At 46.9% G+C, this 24,270-nt stretch overlaps 1 protein-coding gene across 1 annotated transcript in view; it reads left to right on the top strand.

Annotated features, from left to right (window-relative positions):
- Window positions 1-1,759: 1,759 nt before the first annotated feature.
- THPO (thrombopoietin) overlaps window positions 1,760-24,270 on the top strand; it is a 193,899-nt gene continuing 171,388 nt past the window's right edge. Inside the window, exons 1-2 of the mRNA XM_069726694.1 lie at window positions 1,760-1,915; window positions 2,755-2,857. Of these exons, the coding sequence (XP_069582795.1) occupies window positions 1,760-1,915; window positions 2,755-2,857 (259 nt within the window). The remainder of the gene's footprint in view (window positions 1,916-2,754; window positions 2,858-24,270) is intronic.

The raw sequence follows: 24,270 nt of genomic DNA, 5'->3' as shown, positions 1-24,270 counted from the left end.
TAACCCGTATGACGGTGGTGGCCTGAGGCTATTTTATAGGGACCCTAGTATCGCCCCTCCCTTGTCTGCTTAGGTGTCTAGGTCGGACAGCCAACTTGGAATCGACTGCCCTGCCAGTATCTGAAGTAAAGCGTAGAGCCTATTACTCCCTTGGTGTTCCGGCCACCGGATCTGCGCTCAGAGGGAGGCAGCCTGCTTCTAGCTGGTATCCCGCTGTTGTTTTACTCCTGTTGCTATGACTTCTGTGCTCACTCACTACAGCACACTTCCTTTCTTGTTCTTTCTTAGGAGGCTGCCGCATGGGTTGCAGGCGCAGCTCCGTGTCCTTCTTTCACTTTCCTGGACCGAGCCCAGTCTGCTCCTCTCCTCCTCCTGGCTCCAACTCTGACTGACTATCTCCTTCTCCCTCCAGTCAGCTTCTGTCTGACTTCCTAACCAACCCCCAGTTTTACCCAAGTGTGAGGAGTGGCCTAATAGATAGAACCTTTTGCTCCCGCCGGTGACCGGCGTGTGAAGTGTGTGTGTGGCTGTGATACCTGGCAGGGTGAACTCCTTTGGTGCCATCAGACGTAACATCGCTCCCCCTGGTGGATGGAAGAACGACATTACTGCAACGACCAGGATTCTGGGGCACTGCACTACCTCCCTACAGAGCGCAGACACCGGTAGCCGGAAGACCGAGGTTGTGAGGGACTCCAAGAAACCGGCAGGACAGCTGGACTACACGTAACCTGTCCGCCCTAATACCCAGGAGACACAGTGGTGCATAGAGCCCGGGTCATGATAGAGACCCTGTAATAAGGCTCGAGCCACCTGTCATATGGCTTAGTGTCATGTCCTACCCTTTAAGGAGGACTGAGAGAACTGTGAGGACCTTGACAGAAGCCACATGCAGCAAGGGACACCACCACCACGCTAGTAGGAAGGCTAGGAACTCCACCTGATAAAGGGGATTCTGAACTCGCGTCCAAGCTGGCCGGACCCTGCCTGTACCTGTGATCTTGTGCCCTGGACTTGGTTGCCTGAAGTCTTCAGTAAACCAGGTAAAGAGGCTGCAAACATGTGTCCTCTGTTGCTTATTGCACCACTCACCATCTCCATCTACACACCGGGAGCCCTGGGGACCTAACTTCACCGGTGGGAAGTTATACTATCTTAGCTGCCACAATATCACCCCAGAGGACCCCTTTAAGCAGCGTTGGTCGCAACTTACCGAATACCACAGGTGGCATCACGAACAAACTTTATTATCGAAACCCCTTTAAAGACTTTTCCTTTTACATGGGCGCCCAGGGCCACGGACCGGGTCGCCGCCACCGTGACACATTCCCTTAAGTACCGGACCCGGTACCGAGTACCCCCACGGCCCTGACGGGCATTCCATTTTGGAGTCACAAACAGGATGGACCGTCCCAGTGAACTGGGTCATGTGCGCCTAAGAGACTGTGATTTGTTGTGAGACTGTGAACTGTGAATTGCTGCCAAGCAGCCGCCATTATAGCGCCACAAGGAGCGCAGGAGAAGAAAGGCGTGCCATCATGGGTGATCCCAGCAGAGCGTCGCGAAGATCATGTCCGCCCCTTGCCAACACTGTTATGTGAGATGGAGGTGTCCATCAACCAGAAGACTCAGCCTCCTAATCAGAGATGGCAGGGACAGAGAGAGAAAGAAGTACCACCCCCGGAAGAGGGGACAGAAAAGGAAGTCTGCAGAGAGGAAGAAGCATGTGGAGTGACGTACAGGGAGACGAGCTGCAAACATGGCAGCGAAGCACTCGGGGGACATTGCGGAGTATGGAGGATGCAGGGTGCTGGAGCATGGGGTGGAAGCAGCAGGCTCCCCCAGCTTGGGAAGCAAGAACCCTGATCCGCTACCAACAGTGAACTCGGAGCTGTTTAACCAGGAGGTGGAGGAGGTAATGCGACAGATGCTGCGGCTGCAGCTAGTGACTATGACCAAATAGAAGGAGAGTCTGATGGAGCGGGTAACCGGACGACAGACAGCGTCACAACCCATGGCCTCGACTTCTGGAACAGCCAACGAGACGACCGGTACCAGAACTACAGGTACGCCTACTGCCCCGATAGTGAAGGACACCCTACTATGGCCCTTTGAACCCCCGCCAGCCTCAAAACCCAGCCAGCTGCTAAGACACATAGTCTGGGACCAGATGACAGACATCGGGGGCAAGCTAGCTGATCCACTGCTGCCTGTACCGACATCGCAGGCGAGCATGACAGGGTCTGAGGAGCAGACCTGGGAGGAAGAAGCCCAGAAATGTGTCCTTAGCAGGGAGGAAAGATGCCAACAACAACTCCTAGATCTGTAGGCAGAGAGGCAGGAGCGCAAACTCCAGCAAACGGAGCTGGAAGAACGTGATTTAACAACTAAAGCCAGGGTCCACCAGCGCAGGCCCACTGACCAGGGACCAAGGAGACTGGGAACCGTGGTCTCTTTTGACATCAGAAAAAGATGGGGGTCCATTAGGGAACCCAGAATGCAAAAAAACTTATTTGTGGCCCGCTGTGACGTGGAGTCACATCTTCAGGAGCATGAACTTTCCAGGCCAAAAAGTCATGGATCCCAGGACCTGCCCTGGAGGAAAAACTAAGAGAGTTATGATGATTGTTTCTGAAAGTTGAAAAGACTACCAAAGTTTAAAAGTTTTGTTTTTGTTTTGTTTTAGCGAGACAGTGAGGTCATGAACAATGTATGATCCGAAAACTTTCCTGTAAATAGTTGGTGCCTCTTTAGGTGCTTTCTACTGGTTTTACATACGACCAACAAAGAAACTGTTCATTAATTGCACTTAAGGAACTGTTTAATAATGTTTGCCTTAAAGTTATTTGTCTTAAAGGTACCTGAAGAAATACCTATTGAAACTCATCAAGAGAATGCCAAGAGTGTGCAAAGCAGTCACCAAAGCAAAACGTGGCTACTTTGAAGAACCTAGAATATAAGACATATTTTCAGTTGTTTCACGCTTTTTTGTGAAGTATATAATTCCACATGTGGTAATTCATAGTTTTGATGCCTTCAGTGTGAATTTACGATTTTCATAGTCATGAAAATACAGAAAAATCTTTAAATGGCAAAGTGTGTCCAAACTTTTGGTCTGTGACACATCCCCTTAAGTACTGGACCCGGTACAGAGTACCCCCGGCGCTCTGGCGGGCATTCCAACATTATCGCCTTCTCTTTATGACATCATCACCTTCTCCCTTATTACATAGCTCCACCGCCACTCGCACCAGTTGCAGCTGATCTCCCCGGCCACAGATGGAAGATTGGGGTTCACTAAGTGATGGGTAAGTACGTATGCGTACTGTGTGTCTTTTAAACATATATTTATATATGGTGTATGTGTTTATACAGTGTATTTAGAGGTATGTATGTGTGCAGTGTGTATAAATGTGTGCAGTGAACTGTATATAAGCGGGATCTGTGAGTATGCAGATATGTGTGGACAGTGTCTATAAAGTGTATATCCATCTGTAAGTAGTGTATATATTGTAGATTTGTGTATATATAGTATATATAGGTACGGGGAATAACGATACCAATGTATGTGCATTTGTCAGTATAATGTATATATGGTGTATACACATTATGTGTAATGTATAGCGTTATTCCAGTAGCTCTTATGCTCCCTCTAGTGGTGGCAGCAGGTAGTCATCATGCAATCTTTTACATCACTGTATACAGTATATAGCGGAATCTGATCTCTACAGCAGATAAAGCGAGCGCTGATTACTATTAGTACCAGGATTAGATATATATACTGTATAATGTATATACATTTTGTTATTAACGGTATATTGATTTTGCCATAGTTAAATTTAGAGAGAAGCAGTTTAATCGAGAGTTACCGCTAAATAAATATTCCAAATTATAAAACATATTACAATATTTTCAATGCAGTGAAAATAATGAATTGCTGTAGGTGATATTATTGTGCTCATCCTGGGCTTCTATTGTCTCTTATGACATCATCGCCTTCTCTTTATGACATCATCGCCTTCTCCCTAATTACATAGCTCCATCTGTCACCCCAGTTGCAGCCGATCACTGGAGCAGAGCAGACAAGAGCAGAGCAGTCGTGCCAGCGGCAGATGTGTCCTTCCCTTCGGTGCCAAACAAGACCAGCCTTTTCCTCAGGCCACAGATGGAAGATTGTGATTTACTAAGTGACGGATAAGTACCAATGACCCGATTCCATATTCCTCCCCTACACTGTCTTCCCTGTGGTATAACTTTGTAGGACCCCATACAATGGCTGTAGTACTGCAGGATATAAGGTCTGCAGCAGATGTCACCTCGCTCCGGGTTCATATCTGTTTACTGTGCGGACTGTGGGAGAAATGATAAAAGCACTATCCCATATCACTGCCTCCATCCTGGGGACACATTCACACTGATTATGGCCTGGATTTAGGTTTTGGAATTAAGGGTACCGTCACACTATACGATTTACCTACGATCACGACCAGCGATATGACCTGGCCGTGATCGTAGGTAAATCGTAGTGTGGTCGCTGGGGAGCTGTCACACAGACAGCTCTCCAGCGACCAACGATGCCGAGGTCCCTGGGTAACCAGGGTAAACATCGGGTAACTAAGCGCAGGACCGCGCTTAGTAACCCGATGTTTACCCTGGTTACAAGCGTAAAACTAAAAAACAAACAAACAGCACATACTTACATTCTGGTGTCCGTCAGGTCCCTTGCCGTCTGCTTCCCGCACTCACTGACTGCCGGCCGTAAAGTGAAAGTGAAAGCACAGCCGCTGTGCTCTGCTTTCACTTTACGGCCGGCAGTCACAGTGCGGGAAGCAGACGGCAAGGGACCTGACGGACACCGGAATGTAAGTATGTGCTGTTTGTTTTTTTTAGTTTTACGCTTGTAACCAGGGTAAACATGGGGTTACTAAGCGCGGTCCTGCGCTTAGTCACCCGATGTTTACCCTGGTTACAAGCGAACACATCGCTGGATCGCATCGCTAGATCGCTAGATTGGTGTCACACACACCGATCTAGTGATGACAGCGGGAGATCCAGCGATGAAAGAAAGTTCCAAACGATCTGCTACGACGTACGATTCTCAGCAGGATCCCTGATCGCTGCTGCGTGTCACACACAGCGATATCGTAACGATATCGCTGGAACGTCACGAATCGTACCGTCGTAGCGATCGAAATGGTATAGTGTGACGGTACCCTAACTCAAAATCAGGAAAGTGTGCAAAACACAACAGAGGTGCAGATCGCTCCGAAATAGGTTCCACCTGATTAGGTTTCACTCCTGGCTTTGGTTTAAAAATACTGACGTGATCCATAGTGTACATGTGATGGCTGCATATGTGTAGTGTAGATGTGCTGCCCATTTACACACAGTATGTGTAGTGTATGTGTAAGTGTACAGATATGTGTATATAACATGTGTAGTTTATAATAAGTGCATGTGAATATAGTGCAGTGTTATATGTGTCACATGGATATCCAGTCTGTGCACTATATTTATATACCACATTTTATTTATATATATATATAATATATATAGCAGGTATGTGTATTGTGTGTATTTGAAACATATATTTATATATATATATATATATATATATATATATACATGTATGTATATATAAATATATATATATGGATATATGGTGTATGTGTTTATGCAGTGTATTTAGAGGTGAGTATGTATGTGTGCAGTGTATATAAATATGTGCAGTGTATATAAGTGGGATGTGTGAATATGCAGATAAGTGTGGACAGGGTCTATAAAGTCTATATCCATCTGAATGTAGTGTATATATTGTAGATTTGTGTATATACAGTATACAATTATATGAAAAAGTTTGGGCACCCCTATTAATCTTAAGCTTAATGTTTTATAAAAATTGTTTTTTTTGCAACAGCTATTTCAGTTTCATATACGGTATCTAATAACTGTTGGACACAGTAATGTTTCTGCCTTGAAATGAGGTTTATTGTACTAACAGAAAATGTGCAATCTGCATTCAAACAAAATTTGACAGGTGCATAAGTATGGGCACCCTTATCATTTTCTTGTTTTAAATACTCATACCTAGTTTTTACTGACTTACTAAGGCCTGTTTCACACGTCAGTGTCTCCGGTATGTGAGGTGACTGTTTCCGCACGTACCGGAGACACTGACACACGTAGACACATAAAAATCAATGCATCTGTGCAGATGTCATTGATTTTTTGCGGACCGTGTCTCTGTGTGCCAAACACGGAGACATGTCAGTGTTCGTGGGAGCGCACGTATTACACGGACCCATTAAAGTCAATGGGTCCGTGTAAAACACGTACCGCACACGGACGTTGTCCGTGTGCCGTGCAGGAGACAGCGCTACATTAAGCGCTGACCCCCCCACTGGTGCTGAAGCCGCGATTCATATCTTCCCTGCAGCAGCGTTTGCTGCAGAGAAGATATGAATAATAGTGTTTAAAATAAAGATCTATGTGCCCCCCCGCTGTTCTGAAAATACTCACTCGGCTCGCTCCCTCGCCGGCGCTGCTTCCTGTTCTGGCCGCATCTGCTCCTGTATGCGGTCACGTGGGGCCGCTCATTTACAGTAATGAATATGCGGCTCCACCTCCCATAGGGGTGGAGCCGCATATTCATTACTGTAATCAGCGGCCCCACGTGACCGCATACAGGAGAAGATGCGGCCAGAGCAGGAAGCAGCGATAGCCAACGAGGGAGCTGGGTGAGTATTTTCAGAACAGCGCGGGGCGCACAGGGGGTGGGAGGGCGTTGGGCACATAGATCTTTATTTTAAACACTATTATTCATATCTTCTCTGCAGCAAACGCTGCTGCAGGGAAGATATGAATCGGGGCTTCAGCACCAGATGCTGGTACGTGTGGTACCCAGCACGGTGCATGTGGTACCCAGTGGGCACACGGGCGGCACACGTGTGCTGCACGTGTGCCACACTGATGTGCCACAGAAACGTAGGGGCACACGGACACGGATAATTCCAGTACCGATTTTTTCCGGTACCGGAATTATCTGGACGTTTGAAACCGGCCTAAAGCACTTTTTTTTGGTTTTCTAACCTCATTGAGCTTTGAACTTCATAGCCAGGTATATGCAATCATGAGAAAAGCTACTTAAATTGGCCACTTGCAAGTTGTTCTCCTGTTTGAATCTCCTCTGAAGAGTGGCATCATGTGCTCCTCAAAACAACTGTCTAATGATCTGAAAACAAAGATTATTCAACATAGTTGTTAAGGGGAAGGATACAAAAAGCTGTCTCAGAGATTTAACCTGTCAATTTCCACTGTGAGGAACATAGTTAGGAAATGGAAGAACACAGGTACAGTTCTTGTTAAGGCCAGAAGTGGCAGGCCAAGAAAAACATCAGAAAGTCAGAGAAGAAGAATGGTGAGATCAGTCAAGGACAATCCTCAGACCACCTCCAGAGAGCTGCAGCATCAACTTGCTGCAGATGGTGTCACTGTGCATCGGTCAACTATACAATGCACTTTGCACAAGGAGAAGCTGTATGGGAGAGTGATGCGAAAGAAGCCGTTTCTGCAAGCATGCCACAAACAGAGTCGGCTGAGGTATGCAAAAGCACATTTGGAGAAGCCAATTTATTTTTGGAAGAAGGTCCTGTGGACTGATGAAACCAAGATTGAGTTGTTTGGTCATACAAAAAGGCGTTATGCATGGCGGGCAAAAAACACAGCATTCCAAGAAAAACACTTGCTACCCACAGTAAAATTTTGTGGAGGTTTCATCATGCTTTGGGGCTGTGTGGCCAATGCCGCCACCGGGAATCTTGTTAAAGTTGAGGGACTCATGGATTCCTTTCAGTATCAGCAGATTCTTGACAATAATGTTCATTAATCAGTGACAAAGTTGAAGTTACGCAGGGGATGGATCTTTCAGCAAGACAATGATCCAAAACACCGCTCCAAATCTACTCAGGCATTCATGCAGAGGAACAATTACACTGTTCTGGAATGGCCATCCCAGTCCCCAGACCTGAATATCATTGAACATCTGTGGGATCATTTGAAGAGGGCTATCCATGCTCGGCGACCATCAAACTTATCTGAACTGGAATTGTTTTGTAAAGAGGAATGGTCAAAAATACCGTCATCCAGGATCCAGGAACTCATTAAAAGCTACAGGAAGCGACTAGAGGCTGTTATTTTTGCAAAAGGAGGATCTACTAAATATTAATGTCACTTTTCTGGTTGGGTGCCCATACTTATGCACCTGTCAAATTTTGTTTGAATGCAGATTGCACATTTTCTGTTAGTACAATAAACCTCATTTCAAGGCAGAAACATTACAGTGTCCAACAGTTATTAGATATATGAAACTGAAATAGCTGTTGCAAAAAAAAACAATTTTTATAAAACATTAAACTTAAGATTAATAGGGGTGCCCAAACTTTTTCATATGACTGTATATAGGTACGGGGAATAACGATACCAATGTATGTGCAGTTGTCAGTATAGTGTATATATGGTGTATACACATTATGTGTAATGTATAGTGTTATTCCAGTAGCTCTTATGCACCCTCTAGTGGTGGCAGCAGGTAGTCATCATGTAATCTTTTACATCACTGTATACAGTATATAGCGGAATTTGATCTCTACATCAGATAAAACGAGCGCTGACTTCTATTAGTACCAGGATGAGAGATATAATGTATATACATTTAGTCATTAATGATACATTGATTTTGCCATAGTTAAAATTAGTTAGAAGTAGTTTAATCAAGAGTTACCTTTAAATAAATATTTCAAATTATAAAAGATAAAAGCTATTACAATATTTTCAATGCAGTGTAAATAATGAATCACTGTAGGAGATATTGTTGTGCTCATCCTGGGCTTCTATCGTCTCTTATGACATCATCGCCTTCTCCCTTATTACATAGCTCCATCTGTCACTTGCCCCTGTTGCAGACAATCACTGGAGCAGAGCAGACAAGAGCAGAGCAGTCGTGTCACCTGCAGATGTGTCCTTCCCTTTGGTGCCAAACAAGACCAGCCTTTTCCTCAGGCCACAGATGGAAGATTGTGATTTACTAAGTGACGGATAAGTACCAATGACCCGTTTCCATATTCCTCCCCTACACTGTCTTCACTGCAGGGCCGGCGTTAGGGGCAGGCAGACCAGGCAGCTGCCTGGGGCTCCCACTCCCCCAGGGGCCCCCAGCTAGCGGCAAGTCACGCAGCCGCTATGGGGCCCCTGTGAGGCAGCGCCGACTCCCCCGCCGCATTGAACTATACCGGTGTCTGCCGGTACAGTTCAAAGCAATGATGGAGGAGAGAGCATCACCTGACGCTCCCTCTCCCATCATTCCCCGCTCTGCCTCTGACACAGCGGGTGCGCGCGCACTCACTGTGACCCAGGCAGTGCGGCGGCAGCTACCGACACAGGAGCAGGGAGCAGCGCGGGCTCGAGGAGTGGTAAGGAGCTTGTGTTTTTTTTGTTTTTTTTTACTGGACTGTGCGGCCTTTCTCGGGAGGAGAGAGGTGGGAAGGGAAGGGGGGATATGAGCTGTGCTGTATACTCCTGTGTGCTCTGCTGTATACTACTGTGGGCTCTGCTGTATACTACTGTAGGCTGTGCTATATACTACTGTGGGCAGTGCTGTATACTACTGTGGGCTCTACTGTATACTACTGTGGGCTCTGCTGTAAACTACTGTGGGCTCTGCTGTATACTACTGTGGGCTATGCTGTATACTACTGTGGGCTCTGCTGTATACTACTGTGGACTCTGCTGTGTACTACTGTGGGCTATGCTGTATACTACTGTGGGCTCTGCTGTATACTACTGTGGACTCTGCTGTGTACTACTGTGGACTCTGCTGTATACTACTGTGGACTCTGCTGTATACTACTGTGGGCAGTGCTGTATACTACTGTGGGCTCTGATGTATACTACTGTGGGGGGCTGCATTATATTCTATAGGGAGGTTACATTATACTCTGTGGGGGGCTGCATTATACTCTGTGGGGTGGCTGCATTATACTCTGTGGGGTGGCAGCATTATACTATATGTGGGCTGCATTATACTGTATCGAGGACTATGGGGAATACGTTATACTATATGAAGAACTATGGGGTGCATTATACTATGGGAAGTGAATTGTACTACATGGATGACTATGGCGGTGCATTATACTTTATGGAGCACTGTGAGGAGTGTATTATGCTATATGGAGGACTGAGGAGTATATTTTAATATATGGAGGACTATGAGGAGTGTATTATACTATGTGGAGGACTATGGGAAGTGTATAATATTATATGGAGGATTATGAGGAGTGTATTATACATTTTACAATATGGAGGACTGTGGTGCACATTATAATATATGGAGGAGTATGGGGTGTATTTTACCAAACAAGCAAAATGCAGCATATTCATTGGGTGATTGGATTGTTTATGCTGGAATAAAAATCCTTGTTCTCAGCAGGACATCGCCGGTGTAAACAGTAGATGTACTGCTGATAACATGATACTGTATGGTGATCTGTTAGTGATCTATTAGTGATGGTTCTGTCCCATCATTCTTTCTCAGACGGTGGAAAGAGGCTGGGAAACAAGCGTCCAACGACTTCAGTATTGTTGATCACACTCGTTTAGCGGCATGAGATCAGTGCATGTAAGTGCAACCGAAATGCTTCTGTGTGATGTGCAATATGTTAGCATTTGGGCCCCATTTTAAACTTTGCCTAGGGCCCCACTTTGCCTAAAACCGGCCCTGCTTCCCTGTGGTATAACTTTGTAGGACCCCCATACAAAGGCCGCAGTACTGCAGGATATAAGGTCTGCAGCAGATGTCACTAGGGTTGAGCGAAACGGGTCGTTCATTTTCAAAAGTCGCCGACTTTTGGCAAAGTCGGGTTTCATGAAACCCGATCCGACCCCTGTGCGGGGTCGGCCATGCGGTACGCGACTTTCGCGCCAAAGTCGCGTTTTAATGACGCGAAAAGCGCCATTTCTCAGCCAATGAAGGTAAACGCAGAGTGTGGGCAGCGTGATGACATAGGTCCTGGTCCCCACCATCTTAGAGAAGGGCATTGCAGTGATTGGCTTGCTGTCTGCGGCGTCACAGGGGCTATAAAAGGGAGTTCCCGCCGACCGCCATGTTACTGCTGCTGATCTGAGCTTAGGGAGAGGTTGCTGCCGCTTCGTCAGAAGCAGGGATAGCGTTAGGCAGGGTCCATTAACCACCAAACCGCTTGTGCTGTAGCGATTTCCACAGCCCAACACCACCTTCGGTGTGCAGGGACAGTGGAAGCTACATTTTTTTTTTTTTTTTCCCCTCAGCGCTGTAGCTCATTGGGCTGCCCTAGAAGGCTCCCTGATAGCTGCATTGCTGTGTGTACGCCGCTGTGCAAGCCAACTGCTTTTTTCAAAGCACAAATCCTCTTGTTCCTTCCTTTCTGCACAGCTATCTTTTTTGTTTGTACACACTTTTTATTTAATTTGTGCATCAGTCCACTCCTTATTGCTGCCTGCCATACCTGGCTGAGATTACTGCAGGGAGATAGTAATTGAAGGACACTCCCTGTTTTTTTTTTTTTTTGTGGGAGATTAAGATTGACATTTCTGCTAGAGTGCCATCCCTGTCTGTGTCATCTCTCACTCAGTGGGCCATAGAAAGCCTATTTATTTTTTTGCTTGATTTGGGTTATAAAATCTACCTGAAAAAATCACTACATCAATCAGTGGGAGAAAAATATTGGCCTCAGGGCTTGTGTGCCACTCTTGACTCCTGTGTGTGCCATCTCTCAGTCAGTGGGCCATAGAAAGCCTATTTATTTTTTTGCTTGATTTTGGTTCTAAAATCTACCTGAAAAAATCACTACATCAATCAGTGGGAGAAAAATATTGGCCTCAGGGCTTGTGTGCCACTCCTGACTCCTGTGTGCATCATCACTCACTCAGTGGGCCATAGAAAGCCCATTTTTTTTTTTTTGCTTTATTTGGGTTCTAAATTCTACCTGAAAAAATCAATAAATCAATCAGTGGGAGATTAATATTGGTCTTTGGGCTTGTGTGCCAGTCCTAAGCGTGCCATCTCTCTCACAAATAGTGGGCCATAGAAAGCCTATTTATTTATTTTTTTTTGGTTTTATATATTCTCCCTTAAAAAAAAAAGGGAGATTAATATTGGCCTTTGGGCTTGTGTGCCAGTCCTAAGCGTGCCATCTCTCTCTGTCTCTCAGATAGTGGGCCATAGAAAGCCTATTTATTATTTTTTTATTGGGTTTATAAATTTTCCCTGGAACAAAAAAAAAAGGTGGGAGATAAATATTGGCCTCTGGGCTTGTGTGCCACTCCTGACTCCTGTGTGCGTCATCTCTCACTCAGTGGGCCATAGAAAGCCTTTTTTTGTTTTATTTGTTTTCTAAATTCTCCCTGAAAAAATCATTTTATTTTATTTGGTTTCTAAATTCTTCCTGAAAAAATCATTTTATTGTATTATTTTTTTTTCCTAAAGCCTGAAAAAAAAAAAATCAAATCAGTGGGAGATTAATATTTACATTTGTGCTTCAGTGACAGTCCTGCGTGTGTGGCATCTCTCTCATTTGTTGCCACCAACAACAGAGTGTGTAACATTGTGCCTGATTTTCGTTGTGGTCTCACTCACCTGTAAAGGGGTAGCTAAATCATACTGAAGTTATAGCTCACCGTGTAATTTGTGTGACAGCAACAAATACCGTTAGTTTGATTACGTTTTTAAAACAATGAGGAAGTATGGTGGAAGAGGTCGTGGCCGGGGGCGTTCATTGTCAGCTGGTAATGAGGGTAGTGGTAGTGGTGGAGAATCAGCTGGTCGTGGGAAAAAAAATATTGCACCTAAGTCTGGGGCTGTGGAGCCAGGTTCGTCATCAGGCTACACAAGGCCTCGAACGCTCCCTTTTCTGGGAGTAGGAAAACCGCTTTTAAAGCCGGAGCAGCAAGAGCAAGTTTTGGCTTATCTTGCTGACTCAGCCTCTAGCTCTTTTGCCTCCTCTCGTGAAACTGGTAAATGTCAAAGCAGCGCGTCGTTAGTGGATGTTCACGGTCAGGGACAAGTCGCTTCCTTGTCCTCTTCAGCAAAAACAACAACAGAGAAGAATGCAGCAGGCAACACAACGGGTTACTCCATGGAGCTCTTTACACATACCGTCCCTGGCTTAGAAAGTGAAGCAGTTAACAGTCCATGCCCATTACAAGTTGAATCTGACATGGAGTGCACTGATGCACAGCCACAGCCAGACTACTATGCTGGTCCTTTGACTCAGACCACAACATTGCCCTCGCAGGGTAATGATCAAGAATCAGACCCTGATGAGACTATGTTGCCCCATCACGAACGCTATACCACCGACCGACACGGTGACACAGACGAAGTTGCACACGAGCTACAAGAAGAGGTAATAGATGACCCAGTTCTTGACCCCGATTGGCAGCCATTGGGGGAACAGGGTGCAGGCGGCAGCAGTTCTGAAGCAGGAGGAGGAGGGGCCGCAGCAGGCATCAACAGCGCAACAGGTTCCATCTGCCAAGCCCGTATCTTGCCCAAAACGCGTGGCAAAGCCAAAACCTGTTGGAGGACAGCGTGGCCATCCGGTTAAAGCTCAGTCTGCAATGCCTGAAAAGGTATCCGATGCTAGAAAGAGTGCAGTCTGGCATTTTTTTAAACAACATCCAATTGATCAGCGCAAAGTCATCTGTCAAAAATGTTCAACTACCTTAAGCAGAGGACAGAATCTGAAAAGTCTCAATACAAGTTGCATGCATAGACATTTAACCACCATGCATTTGCAAGCCTGGACTAACTACCAAACGTCCCTTAAGGTTGTAGCACCCTCGGCCAATGAAGCTAGTCAGCAACGCAATATCCCTTCCGGCAGTGTAGGGCCACCATTTTCCGCACCACCTGCAGTATCTGTGCAGGTTTCTTTGCCAGGCCAAAGCAGTCAGGGTCAGGGAATCACCAGTTTCGTTGTAGGAAACACTGCATCTAGGGCACCGGCGGCAACAATACCATCTCCCACCGTCTCTCAGTCTGCCATGTCCACCGGCACCCCCGCTAGTTCCACGATCTCCAGCTCTCCAGTCCAGCTCACCCTACATGAGACTATGGTTAGAAAAAGTAAGTACTTAGCCTCGCATCCGCGTACACAGGGTTTGAACGCACACATAGCTAGACTAATCTCGTTAGAGATGATGCCCTACCGGTTAGTTGAAAGCTTTCAAAGCCCTGATGGACTACGCTGTACCACGCTACGAGCTACCCAGTCAACACTTTTTTTCCAGAAAAGCCATCCCAGCCCTCCACCAGCATGTTAAAGAGCGCATCGTCCATGCACTCAGGCAATCTGTGAGCACAAAGGTGCACCTGACAACAGATGCATGGACCAGTAGGCATGGCCAGGGACGTTACGTGTCCATCACGGCACACTGGGTAAATGTGGTGGATGCAGGGTCCACAGGGGACAGCAAGTTTGGGACAGTTCTGCCTAGCCCACGGTCTAGGAAACAATTGGCTGTAGCCGTTTGCACCCCCTCCTCCTCCTCTTCATCCTCCTGCAGAAGCGAGAGCTCGTCCACAGACCGCAGTCGCACAACCACTCCATCCGCAGCTGCCACTGTTGCACACCAGGTCTCCCATTATGGGGCAGCTACTGGCAAACGTCAGCAGGCTGTATTGGCTATGAAGTGTTTGGGCGACAACAGACACACCGCGGAAGTTCTGTCCGAGTTCTTGCAGAAAGAAACGCAGTCGTGGCTGGGCACTGTAGATCTTGAGGCAGGCAAGGTAGTGAGTGATAACGGAAGGAATTTCATGGCTGCCATCTCCCTTTCCCAACTGAAACACATTCCTTGCCTGGCTCACACCTTAAACCTGGTGGTGCAGTGCTTCCTGAAAAGTTATCCGGGGTTATCCGACCTGCTCCTCAAAGTGCGTGGACTTTGCTCACATATCCGCCGTTCGCCCGTACACTCCAGCCGTATGCAGACCTATCAGCGTTCTTTGAACCTTCCCCAGCATCGCCTAATCATAGACGTTGCAACAAGGTGGAACTCAACACTGCACATGCTTCAGAGACTGTGCGAACAGAGGCGGGCTGTTATGTTTTTGTGGGAGGATACACATACACGGGCAGGCAGTAGGATGGCAGACATGGAGTTGTCAGGTGTGCAGTGGTCGAAGATTCAAGACATGTGTCAAGTCCTTCAGTGTTTTGAGGAATGCACACGGCTGGTTAGTGCAGACAACGCCATAATAAGCATGAGCATCCCCCTAATGCGTCTGCTGATGCAAAGTTTGACGCACATAAAGGATCAGGCGTCTGCAGCTGAGGAAGAGGAAAGCCTTGATGACAGTCAGCCATTGACTGGCCAGGGCAGTGTACAGGACGAGTTAGCGGGCGAAGAGGAGGAGGAGGACGAGGAGGATGATGGGGATGATTATATTTTTAATGAGGAAGCTTTTCCGGGGCCACTGGAAATTGGTGGCGCGGCAAGGCCGGGTTCTGGTTTTTGGAGGGACACAAGTGACGTGGATTTGCCTGAAACTGCCCCTCAACCAAGCACAACCGCAGATTTGAGAACTGGAACTTTGGCCCACATGGCGGATTATGCCTTACGTATCCTCAAAAGGGACACACGCATAACTAAAATGATGAATGATGACGATTACTGGTTGGCCTGCCTCCTTGATCCTCGCTATAAAGGCAAATTGCAAAATATAATGCCACATGAGAACTTGGAACTAATATTAGCAACCAAACAATCAACTCTTGTTGACCGTTTGCTTCTGGCATTCCCTGCACACAGCGCCCGTGATCGTTCTCACACGAGCTGCAGGGGCCAGCAGACCAGAGGAGTTAGAGGGGCAGAAATCAGAAGTGGCGTTGGCCAGAGGGGTTTTCTGACCAGGTTGTGGAGTGATTTTGCTATGACCGCAGACAGGACAGGTACTGCAGCATCAATTCAAAGTGACAGGAGACAACATTTGTCCAGTATGGTTACAAACTATTTTTCATCCCTTATCGATGTTCTCCCTCAACCGTCATTCCCATTTGATTACTGGTCATCAAAATTAGACACCTGGCCAGAATTGGCAGAATATGCATTGCAGGAGCTTGCTTGCCCGGCAGCTAGTGTCCTATCAGAAAGAGTATTCAGTGCTGCAGGTTCAATACTAACAGAAAAAAGGACTCGTCTGGCTACCCAAAATGTAGATGATCTAACCTTCATTAAAATGAACCACAACTGGATTTCGAAATCTTTTGCCCCACCTTGCCCGGCTGACACCTAGCTTTCCTATGAAAAGGTCTTGCCTGTGGACTATTCTGAATGCCTTTTCCAATCTCGTAATTTTCTGCACCTGATTGTCCAGCATACGACATGTTTACACCTCACTAAATGGCCAAACTCCCCACACGGGGCCGTGGTATCGACACTTGGCGACAGCACCCGTGAGAGTGCAGTTTGTCTGAAGAGGTGGGTGTGCCCGCTTTTGGTCGACGGCACTGCCACTGGGTCCCTCATAGTACAATAAAGTGTCTCTGGCGGTGGTGGTGCGCACCCAACGTCAGACACACCGTTGTAATATGAGGGGCCCTGGGCCTGTACCGCCGGCCACAAGACAGTTCCCCCCCCCCCCAGCTCAAACAGTGCTCTACCACTTGCAAAATTATCTCACAGCTCCACCAATGTTTAGTCTATGCGCTGACATCCTTCAATGCCTGCCACTGACAATACCATTGTATTGACATTTTTGTTATGTTAGGCCTTCGATGCCTGTCTGTGGTCACTCCTTCCACTAGGCCTCCACTGACCACACCACTGCTGCCCATGTACCCCTGGAACCAATTTAAAATTGCCTACAGCCATGTGTTATTATTTTAGGCCTTTGATGCCTGTCTGCGGTCACTCCTTCCACTAGGCCTCCACTGACCACACCACTGCTGCCCGTGTACCCCTGTAACCAATTTAAAATTGCCTACAGCCATGTGTTATTATTTTAGGCCTTCGATGCCTGTCTGCGGTCACTCCTTCCACTAGGCCTCCACTGACCACACCACTGCTGCCCGTGTACCCCTGTAACCAATTTAAAATTGCCTACAGCCATGTGTTATTATTTTAGGCCTTCGATGCCTGTCTGCGGTCACTCCTTCCACTAGGCCTCCACTGACCACACCACTGCTGCCCGTGTACCCCTGTAACCAATTTAAAATTGCCTACAGCCATGTGTTATTATTTTAGGCCTTCGATGCCTGTCTGCGGTCACTCCTTCCACTAGGCCTCCACTGACCACACCACTGCTGCCCGTGTACCCCTGGAACCAATTTAAAATTGCCTACAGCCATGTGTTATTATTTTAGGCCTTCGATGCCTGTCTGCGGTCACTCCTTCCACTAGGCCTCCACTGACCACACCACTGCTGCCCGTGTACCCCTGGAACCAATTTAAAATTGCCTACAGCCATGTGTTATTATTTTAGGCCTTCGATGCCTGTCTGCGGTCACTCCTTCTACTAGGCCTCCACTGACCACACCACTGCTGCCCGTGTACCCCTGGAACCAACATCAGAAAATATAAAAATAAGTACCGTATATACTCGAGTATAAGCCGACCCGAGTATAAGCCGACCCCCCTAATTTTGCCACAAAAAACTGGGAAAACTTATTGACTCGAGTATAAGCCTAGGGTGGAAATGCAGCATTTACCGGTGAATTTCAAAAATAAAAATAGATCATTATTTCCCCATAGCTGTGCCATACAGTGCTCTGCACCGTTCATATTTCCCCATAGCTGTGCCATATACGGTGCTCTGCACCGTTCATTGTGCCCCATAGATGTGCCATATACGGTGCTCTGCACCGTTCACTGTGCCCCATAGATGTGCCATATACGGTGCTCTGCACCGTTCACTGTGCCCCATAGATGTGCCATATACGGTGCTCTGCACCGTTCATTGTGCCCCATAGATGTGCCATATACGGTGCTCTGCACCGTTCACTGTGCCCCATAGATGTGCCATATACGGTGCTCTGCACCGTTCATTGTGCCCCATAGATGTGCCATATACGGTGCTCCGCACTGTTCACTGTGCCCCATAGCTGTGCCATATACGGTGCTCTGCACCGTTCACTGTGCCCCATAGATGTGCCATATACGGTGCTCTGCACCGTTCATTGTGCCCCATAGATGTGCCATATACGGTGCTCCGCACTGTTCACTGTGCCCCATAGCTGTGCCATATACGGTGCTCTGCACCGTTCATTGTGCCCCATAGATGTGCCATATACGGTGCTCTGCACCGTTCACTGTGCCCCATAGATGTGCCATATACGGTGCCCTGTACCGTTCACTGTGCCCCATAGATGTGCCATATACGGTGCTCTGCATCGTTCACTGTGCCCCATAGATGTGCCATATACGGTGCCCTGCACCGTTCACTGTGCCCCATAGATGTGCCATATACGGTGCCCTGCACCGTTCACTGTGCCCCATAGATGTGCCATATACGGTGCTCTGCACCGTTCACTGTGCCCCATAGATGTGCCATATACGGTGCTCTGCACCGTTCACTGTGCCCCATAGATGTGCCATATACGGTGCCCTGTACCGTTCACTGTGCCCCATAGATGTGCCATATACGGTGCTCTGCATCGTTCACTGTGCCCCATAGATGTGCCATATACGGTGCCCTGCACCGTTCACTGTGCCCCATAGATGTGCCATATACGGTGCCCTGCACCGTTCACTGTGCCCCATAGATGTGCCATATACGGTGCTCTGCACCGTTCACTGTGCCCCATAGATGTGCCATATACGGTGCTCTGCACCGTTCACTGTGCCCCATAGCTGTGCCATATACGGTGCTCTGCACCGTTCACTGTGCCCCATAGATGTGCCATATACGGTGCTCTGCACCGTTCACTGTGCCCCATAGATGTGCCATATACGGTGCTCTGCACCGTTCACTGTGCCCCATAGATGTGCCATATACGGTGCCCTGCACCGTTCACTGTGCCCCATAGATGTGCCATATACGGTGCCCTGCACCGTTCACTGTGCCCCATAGATGTGCCATATACGGTGCTCTGCACCGTTCACTGTGCCCCATAGATGTGCCATATACGGTGCTCTGCACCGTTCACTGTGCCCCATAGATGTGCCATATACGGTGCCCTGCACCGTTCACTGTGCCCCATAGATGTGCCGTATACGGTGCCCTGCACCGTTCACTGTGCCCCATAGATGTGCCATATACGGTGCCCTGCACCGTTCACTGTGCCCCATAGATGTGCCATATACGGTGCTCTGCACCGTTCATTGTGCCCCATAGCTGTGCCATATACGGTGCTCTGCACCGTTCACTGTGCCCCATAGATGTGCCATATACGGTGCTCTGCACCGTTCATTGTGCCCCATAGCTGTGCCATATACGGTGCTCTGCACCGTTCACTGTGCCCCATAGATGCTCCACATAAATCTCTGCCGCCGCCGCTGCTGCTGCTGCTGCAATAAAAAAAAAAAACACATACTCACCTCCCTTGATTGCAGCTCCCGGCGTCTCAATCTTCCCGGCGTCTCTGCTCTGACTGATCAGGCAGAGGGCGCCGCGCACACTATATGCGTCATCGCGCCCTCTGCCTGAACAGTCAGAGCGCAGACGCCGGGAAGATGGAGGCGCCGGCCGGGAAGATGGAGCGACGCTCGGCGGCTGGAACGAGGACAGGTGAATATGCTATACTTACCTAGTCCTGGTGATCCTCGCGCTGTCCCTTGCCTGGTCTTCGGTGCCGCAGCTTCTTTCTCTATCAGCGGTCACCGGCACCGCTGATTAGAGGAATGAATAGGCGGCTCCACCCCTATGGGAGGTGGAGCTGCTTATTCATTTCTGTAATGAGCGGTCCCACGTGACTGCTGAAGAGGGGAAGAAGCTGCAGCACAGAAGACCGTGGGACGGCAGGGACAGCGCGAGGATCGCTGGGACTAGGTAAGTATGCCTCAGCGCCCTCACCCCCTCACCCGCCGACCCTGCCACCCACCTTGACTCGAGTATAAGCCGAGAGGGGCACTTTCAGCCCAAAATTTTGGGCTGAAAATCTCGGCTTATACTCGAGTATATACGGTATTTTGCTTATAAAAAAGAAAATACTGGAGAGATATCAAATGCAGACATTTTAACATTAAAAACAAACACATACAACAAAAATCTGGTACAGTACTAAAAATGGCCACCAGCTACAATAACTTTCTCCTGCAAGTAGTTAACTGAAAGGTTTTTTCAATTTTAAACACAGATATGGCATCCACCGAGTGTTGTCCTGTCGCGTCTTCTTTATATTATTGCCAAGAAGATGCAAAACAATGAAAATAATAAAATCATTATTTACCAAAAAAATAGAGTAAGTCAAAACCACATTGCAAATAAACATTCATTACAAATAAAGAAGCAGGGCGCGTCCGAGGGTGAGTATATACCTAATAAGAATATAATCACCCTCGGACGCGCCCTGCTTCTTTCCGACAGCCTTCCTTCCTAAGAATCAGCCCTTCCGTGGTGTAGAGAGAGGGTTTGTTACACTCCAAGGTGTTCCCCAGGTTGCCTTTCCTGAGCTTCGATCTTCTGGCTCTCGTTTAGTAGTTGTTGGAAACTACGCTGCATTAGGCCTACAAATTGGGTATGGGGTGTAGAGAGATGGTGTGTTCCACTCCAAGGTGTTCTCCAGGTTGCCTTTCCTGAGCTTCGATCTTCCGGCTCTCGTTTAGTAGTTGTTGGAAACTACGCTGCATTAGGCCTACAAATTGGGTATGGGGTGTAGAGAGATGGTGTGTTCCACTGTAGAGAGATGGTGTGTTCTACTCCAAGGTGTTCCCCAGGTTTCCTCGCCAATGCTTCGATCATCATAGTTACATAGTTATTAAGGTTGAAGGAAGACTATATGTCCATCTAGTTCAACCCATAGCCTAACCTAACATGCCCTAACATGTTGATCCAGAGGAAGGCAAAAAAACCCCATGTGCAAAGAGTAAGCTCCACATTGGGGAAAAAAATTCCTTCCCGACTCCACATACGGCAATCAGACTAGTTCCCTGGATCAACGCCCTATCAAGGAATCTAGTGTATATACCCTGTAACATCATACTTTTCCAGAAAGGTATCCAGTCCCCTCTTAAATTTAAGTAATGAATCACTCATTACAACATCACACGGCAGAGAGTTCCATAGTCTCACTGCTCTTACAGTAAAGAATCCGTGTCTGTTATTATGCTTAAACCTTTTTTCCTCCAACCGCAGAGGATGCCCCCTTGTCCCTGTTTCAGGTCTATGATTAAAAAGATCATCAGAAAGGTCTTTGTACTGTCCCCTCATATATTTATACATTAAAATGAGATCACCCCTTAGTCTTCGTTTTTCCAAACTAAATAGCCCCAAGTGTAATAACCTATCTTGGTATTGCAGACCCCCCAGTCCTCTAATAACCTTGGTCGCTCTTCTCTGCACCCGCTCCAGTTCAGCTATGTCTTTCTTATACACCGGAGACCAGAACTGTGCACAGTATTCTAAGTGTGGTCGAACTAGTGACTTGTATAGAGGTAAAATTATATTCTCCTCATGAGCATCTATGCCTCTTTTAATGCATCCCATTATTTTATTTGCCTTTGTAGCAGCTGCCTGACACTGGCCACTGAATTTAAGTTTGTCATCCACCCATACACCCAGGTCTTTTTCATTGACGGTTTTGCCCAGAGTTTTAGAATTAAGCACATAATTATACATCTTATTACTTCTACCCAAGTGCATGACCTTACATTTATCCCCATTAAAGCTCATTTGCCATTTATCAGCCCAAGCTTCTAGTTTACATAAATCATCCTGTAATATAAAATTGTCCTCCTCTGTATTGATTACCCTGCAGAGTTTAGTGTCATCTGCAAATATTGAAATTCTACTCTGAATGCCCCCTACAAGGTCATTAATAAATATGTTAAAAAGAAGAGGGCCCAATACTGACCCCTGTGGTACCCCACTGCTAACCGCTACCCAGTCCGAGTGTGCTCCATTAATAACCACCCTTTGTTTCCTATCCCTGAGCCAGCTCTCAACCCACTTGCACATATTTTCCCCTATCCCCATTATTCTCATTTTATGTATCAACCTTTTGTGTGGCACCGTATCAAAAGCTTTTGAAAAGTCCATATACACTACATCCACTGGGTTCCCTTGGTCCAATCCGGAACTTACCTCTTCATAGAAACTGATCAAATTAGTCTGACATGAACGGTCCCTAGTAAACCCGTGCTGATACTGGGTCATGAGGTTATTCCTCTTCAGATACTCCAGTATAGCGTCCCTTAGAATGCCCTCCAGGATTTTACCCACAGTAGAGGTTAAGCTTACTGGCCTATAGTTTCCGAGTTCAGTTTTTGTTCCCTTTTTGAATATTGGCACCACATTTGCTATACGCCAGTCCTGTGGCACAGACCCTGTTATTATGGAGTCTTTAAAGATTAAAAATAATGGTCTATCAATGACTGTACTTAATTCCTGCAGTACTCGAGGGTGTATCCCATCCGGGCCCGGAGATTTGTCAATTTTAGTGATTTTTAGACGCCGCCGCACTTCCTGCTGGGTTAAGCAGGTGACATTTAATTGGGAATTTTTATCACTAGACATTTTGTCTGCCATGGGATTTTCTTGTGTAAATACTGATGAAAAAAAGTCATTTAGCATATTGGCTTTTTCCTCATCCTCATCCACCATCTCACCCAGACTATTTTTAAGGGGGCCAACACTATCATTTTTTAGTTTCTTACTATTTATGTAGTTAAAGAATATTTTAGGATTATTTTTACTCTCTCTGGCAATGAGTCTCTCTGTCTCAATCTTTGCTGCCTTGATTTGCTTTTTACAGAATTTATTTAATTTTCTGTATTTATTTAATGCCTCCTCACTACCTACTTTCTTTAATTCTCTAAATGCTTTCTTTTTGTCCCTTATTGCGCCCCTTACAGCTCTATTTAGCCATATTGGTTTCCTCCTATTTCTAATATGTTTATTCCCATACGGTATATACTGTGCACAGGTCCTATCCAGGATGCTAATAAACGTATCCCATTTTCTCTGTGTATTTTTGTGTCTCAGGATATCGTCCCAGTTAATTGCACCAAGATCCTCTCTCATCCGTTGGAAATTTGCCCTCCTGAAGTTTAGTGTCCTTGTAACCCCTCTACTACACATCTTTTTAAAGGATACATGAAAACTTATTATTTTGCTCTCGTTTAGTAGTTGTTGGAAACTACGCTGCATTAGGCCTACAAATTGGGTATGGGGTGTAGAGAGATGGTGTGTTCCACTCCAAGGTGTTCTCCAGGTTGCCTTTCCTGAGCTTCGATCTTCCGGCTCTCGTTTAGTAGTTGTTGGAAACTACGCTGCATTAGGCCTACAAATTGGGTATGGGGTGTAGAGAGATGGTGTGTTCCACTGTAGAGAGATGGTGTGTTCCACTCCAAGGTGTTCCCCAGGTTTCCTCGCCAATGCTTCGATCATCATGCTCTCGTTTACTAGTTGTTGGAAACTACGCTGCATTAGGCCTACAAATTGGGTATGGGGTGTAGAGAGATGGTGTGTTCCACTCCAAGGTGTTCTCCAGGTTGCCTTTCCTGAGCTTCGATCTTCCGGCTCTCGTTTAGTAGTTCTTGGAAACTACACTGATTTAGGCCTACAAATTGGGTATGGGGTGTAGAGAGATGGTGTGTTCCACTCCAAGGTGTTTCCCAGGTTTCCTCGCCAATGCTTTGATCATCATGCTCTCGTTTAGTAGTTGTTGGAAACTACGCTGCATTAGGCCTACAAATTGGGTATGGGGTGTAGAGAGATGGTGTGTTCCACTCCAAGGTGTTCTCCAGGTTGCCTTTCCTGAGCTTCGATCTTCCGGCTCTCGTTTAGTAGTTGTTGGAAACTACACTGCATTAGGCCTACAAATTGGGTATGGGGTGTAGAGAGATGGTGTGTTCCACTCCAAGGTGTTCTCCAGGTTGCCTTTCCTGAGCTTCGATCTTCCGGCTCTCGTTTAGTAGTTCTTGGAAACTACACTGCATTAGGCCTACAAATTGGGTATGGGGTGTAGAGAGATGGTGTGTTCCACTCCAAGATGTTCTCCAGGTTGCTTTTCCTGAACTTCTATCTTCAGGCTCTCATTAAATTGTGGTTAAACGGAACAACTGCATTTGGCGTAC

The sequence above is a fragment of the Ranitomeya imitator genome, chromosome 5, assembly GCF_032444005.1.
Source record: "Ranitomeya imitator isolate aRanImi1 chromosome 5, aRanImi1.pri, whole genome shotgun sequence".
Classification (NCBI taxonomy): domain Eukaryota; kingdom Metazoa; phylum Chordata; class Amphibia; order Anura; family Dendrobatidae; genus Ranitomeya; species Ranitomeya imitator.
The sequence above is the reverse complement of the archived record's forward strand: the minus strand, read 5'-3'. Positions and strand labels throughout refer to the sequence as shown.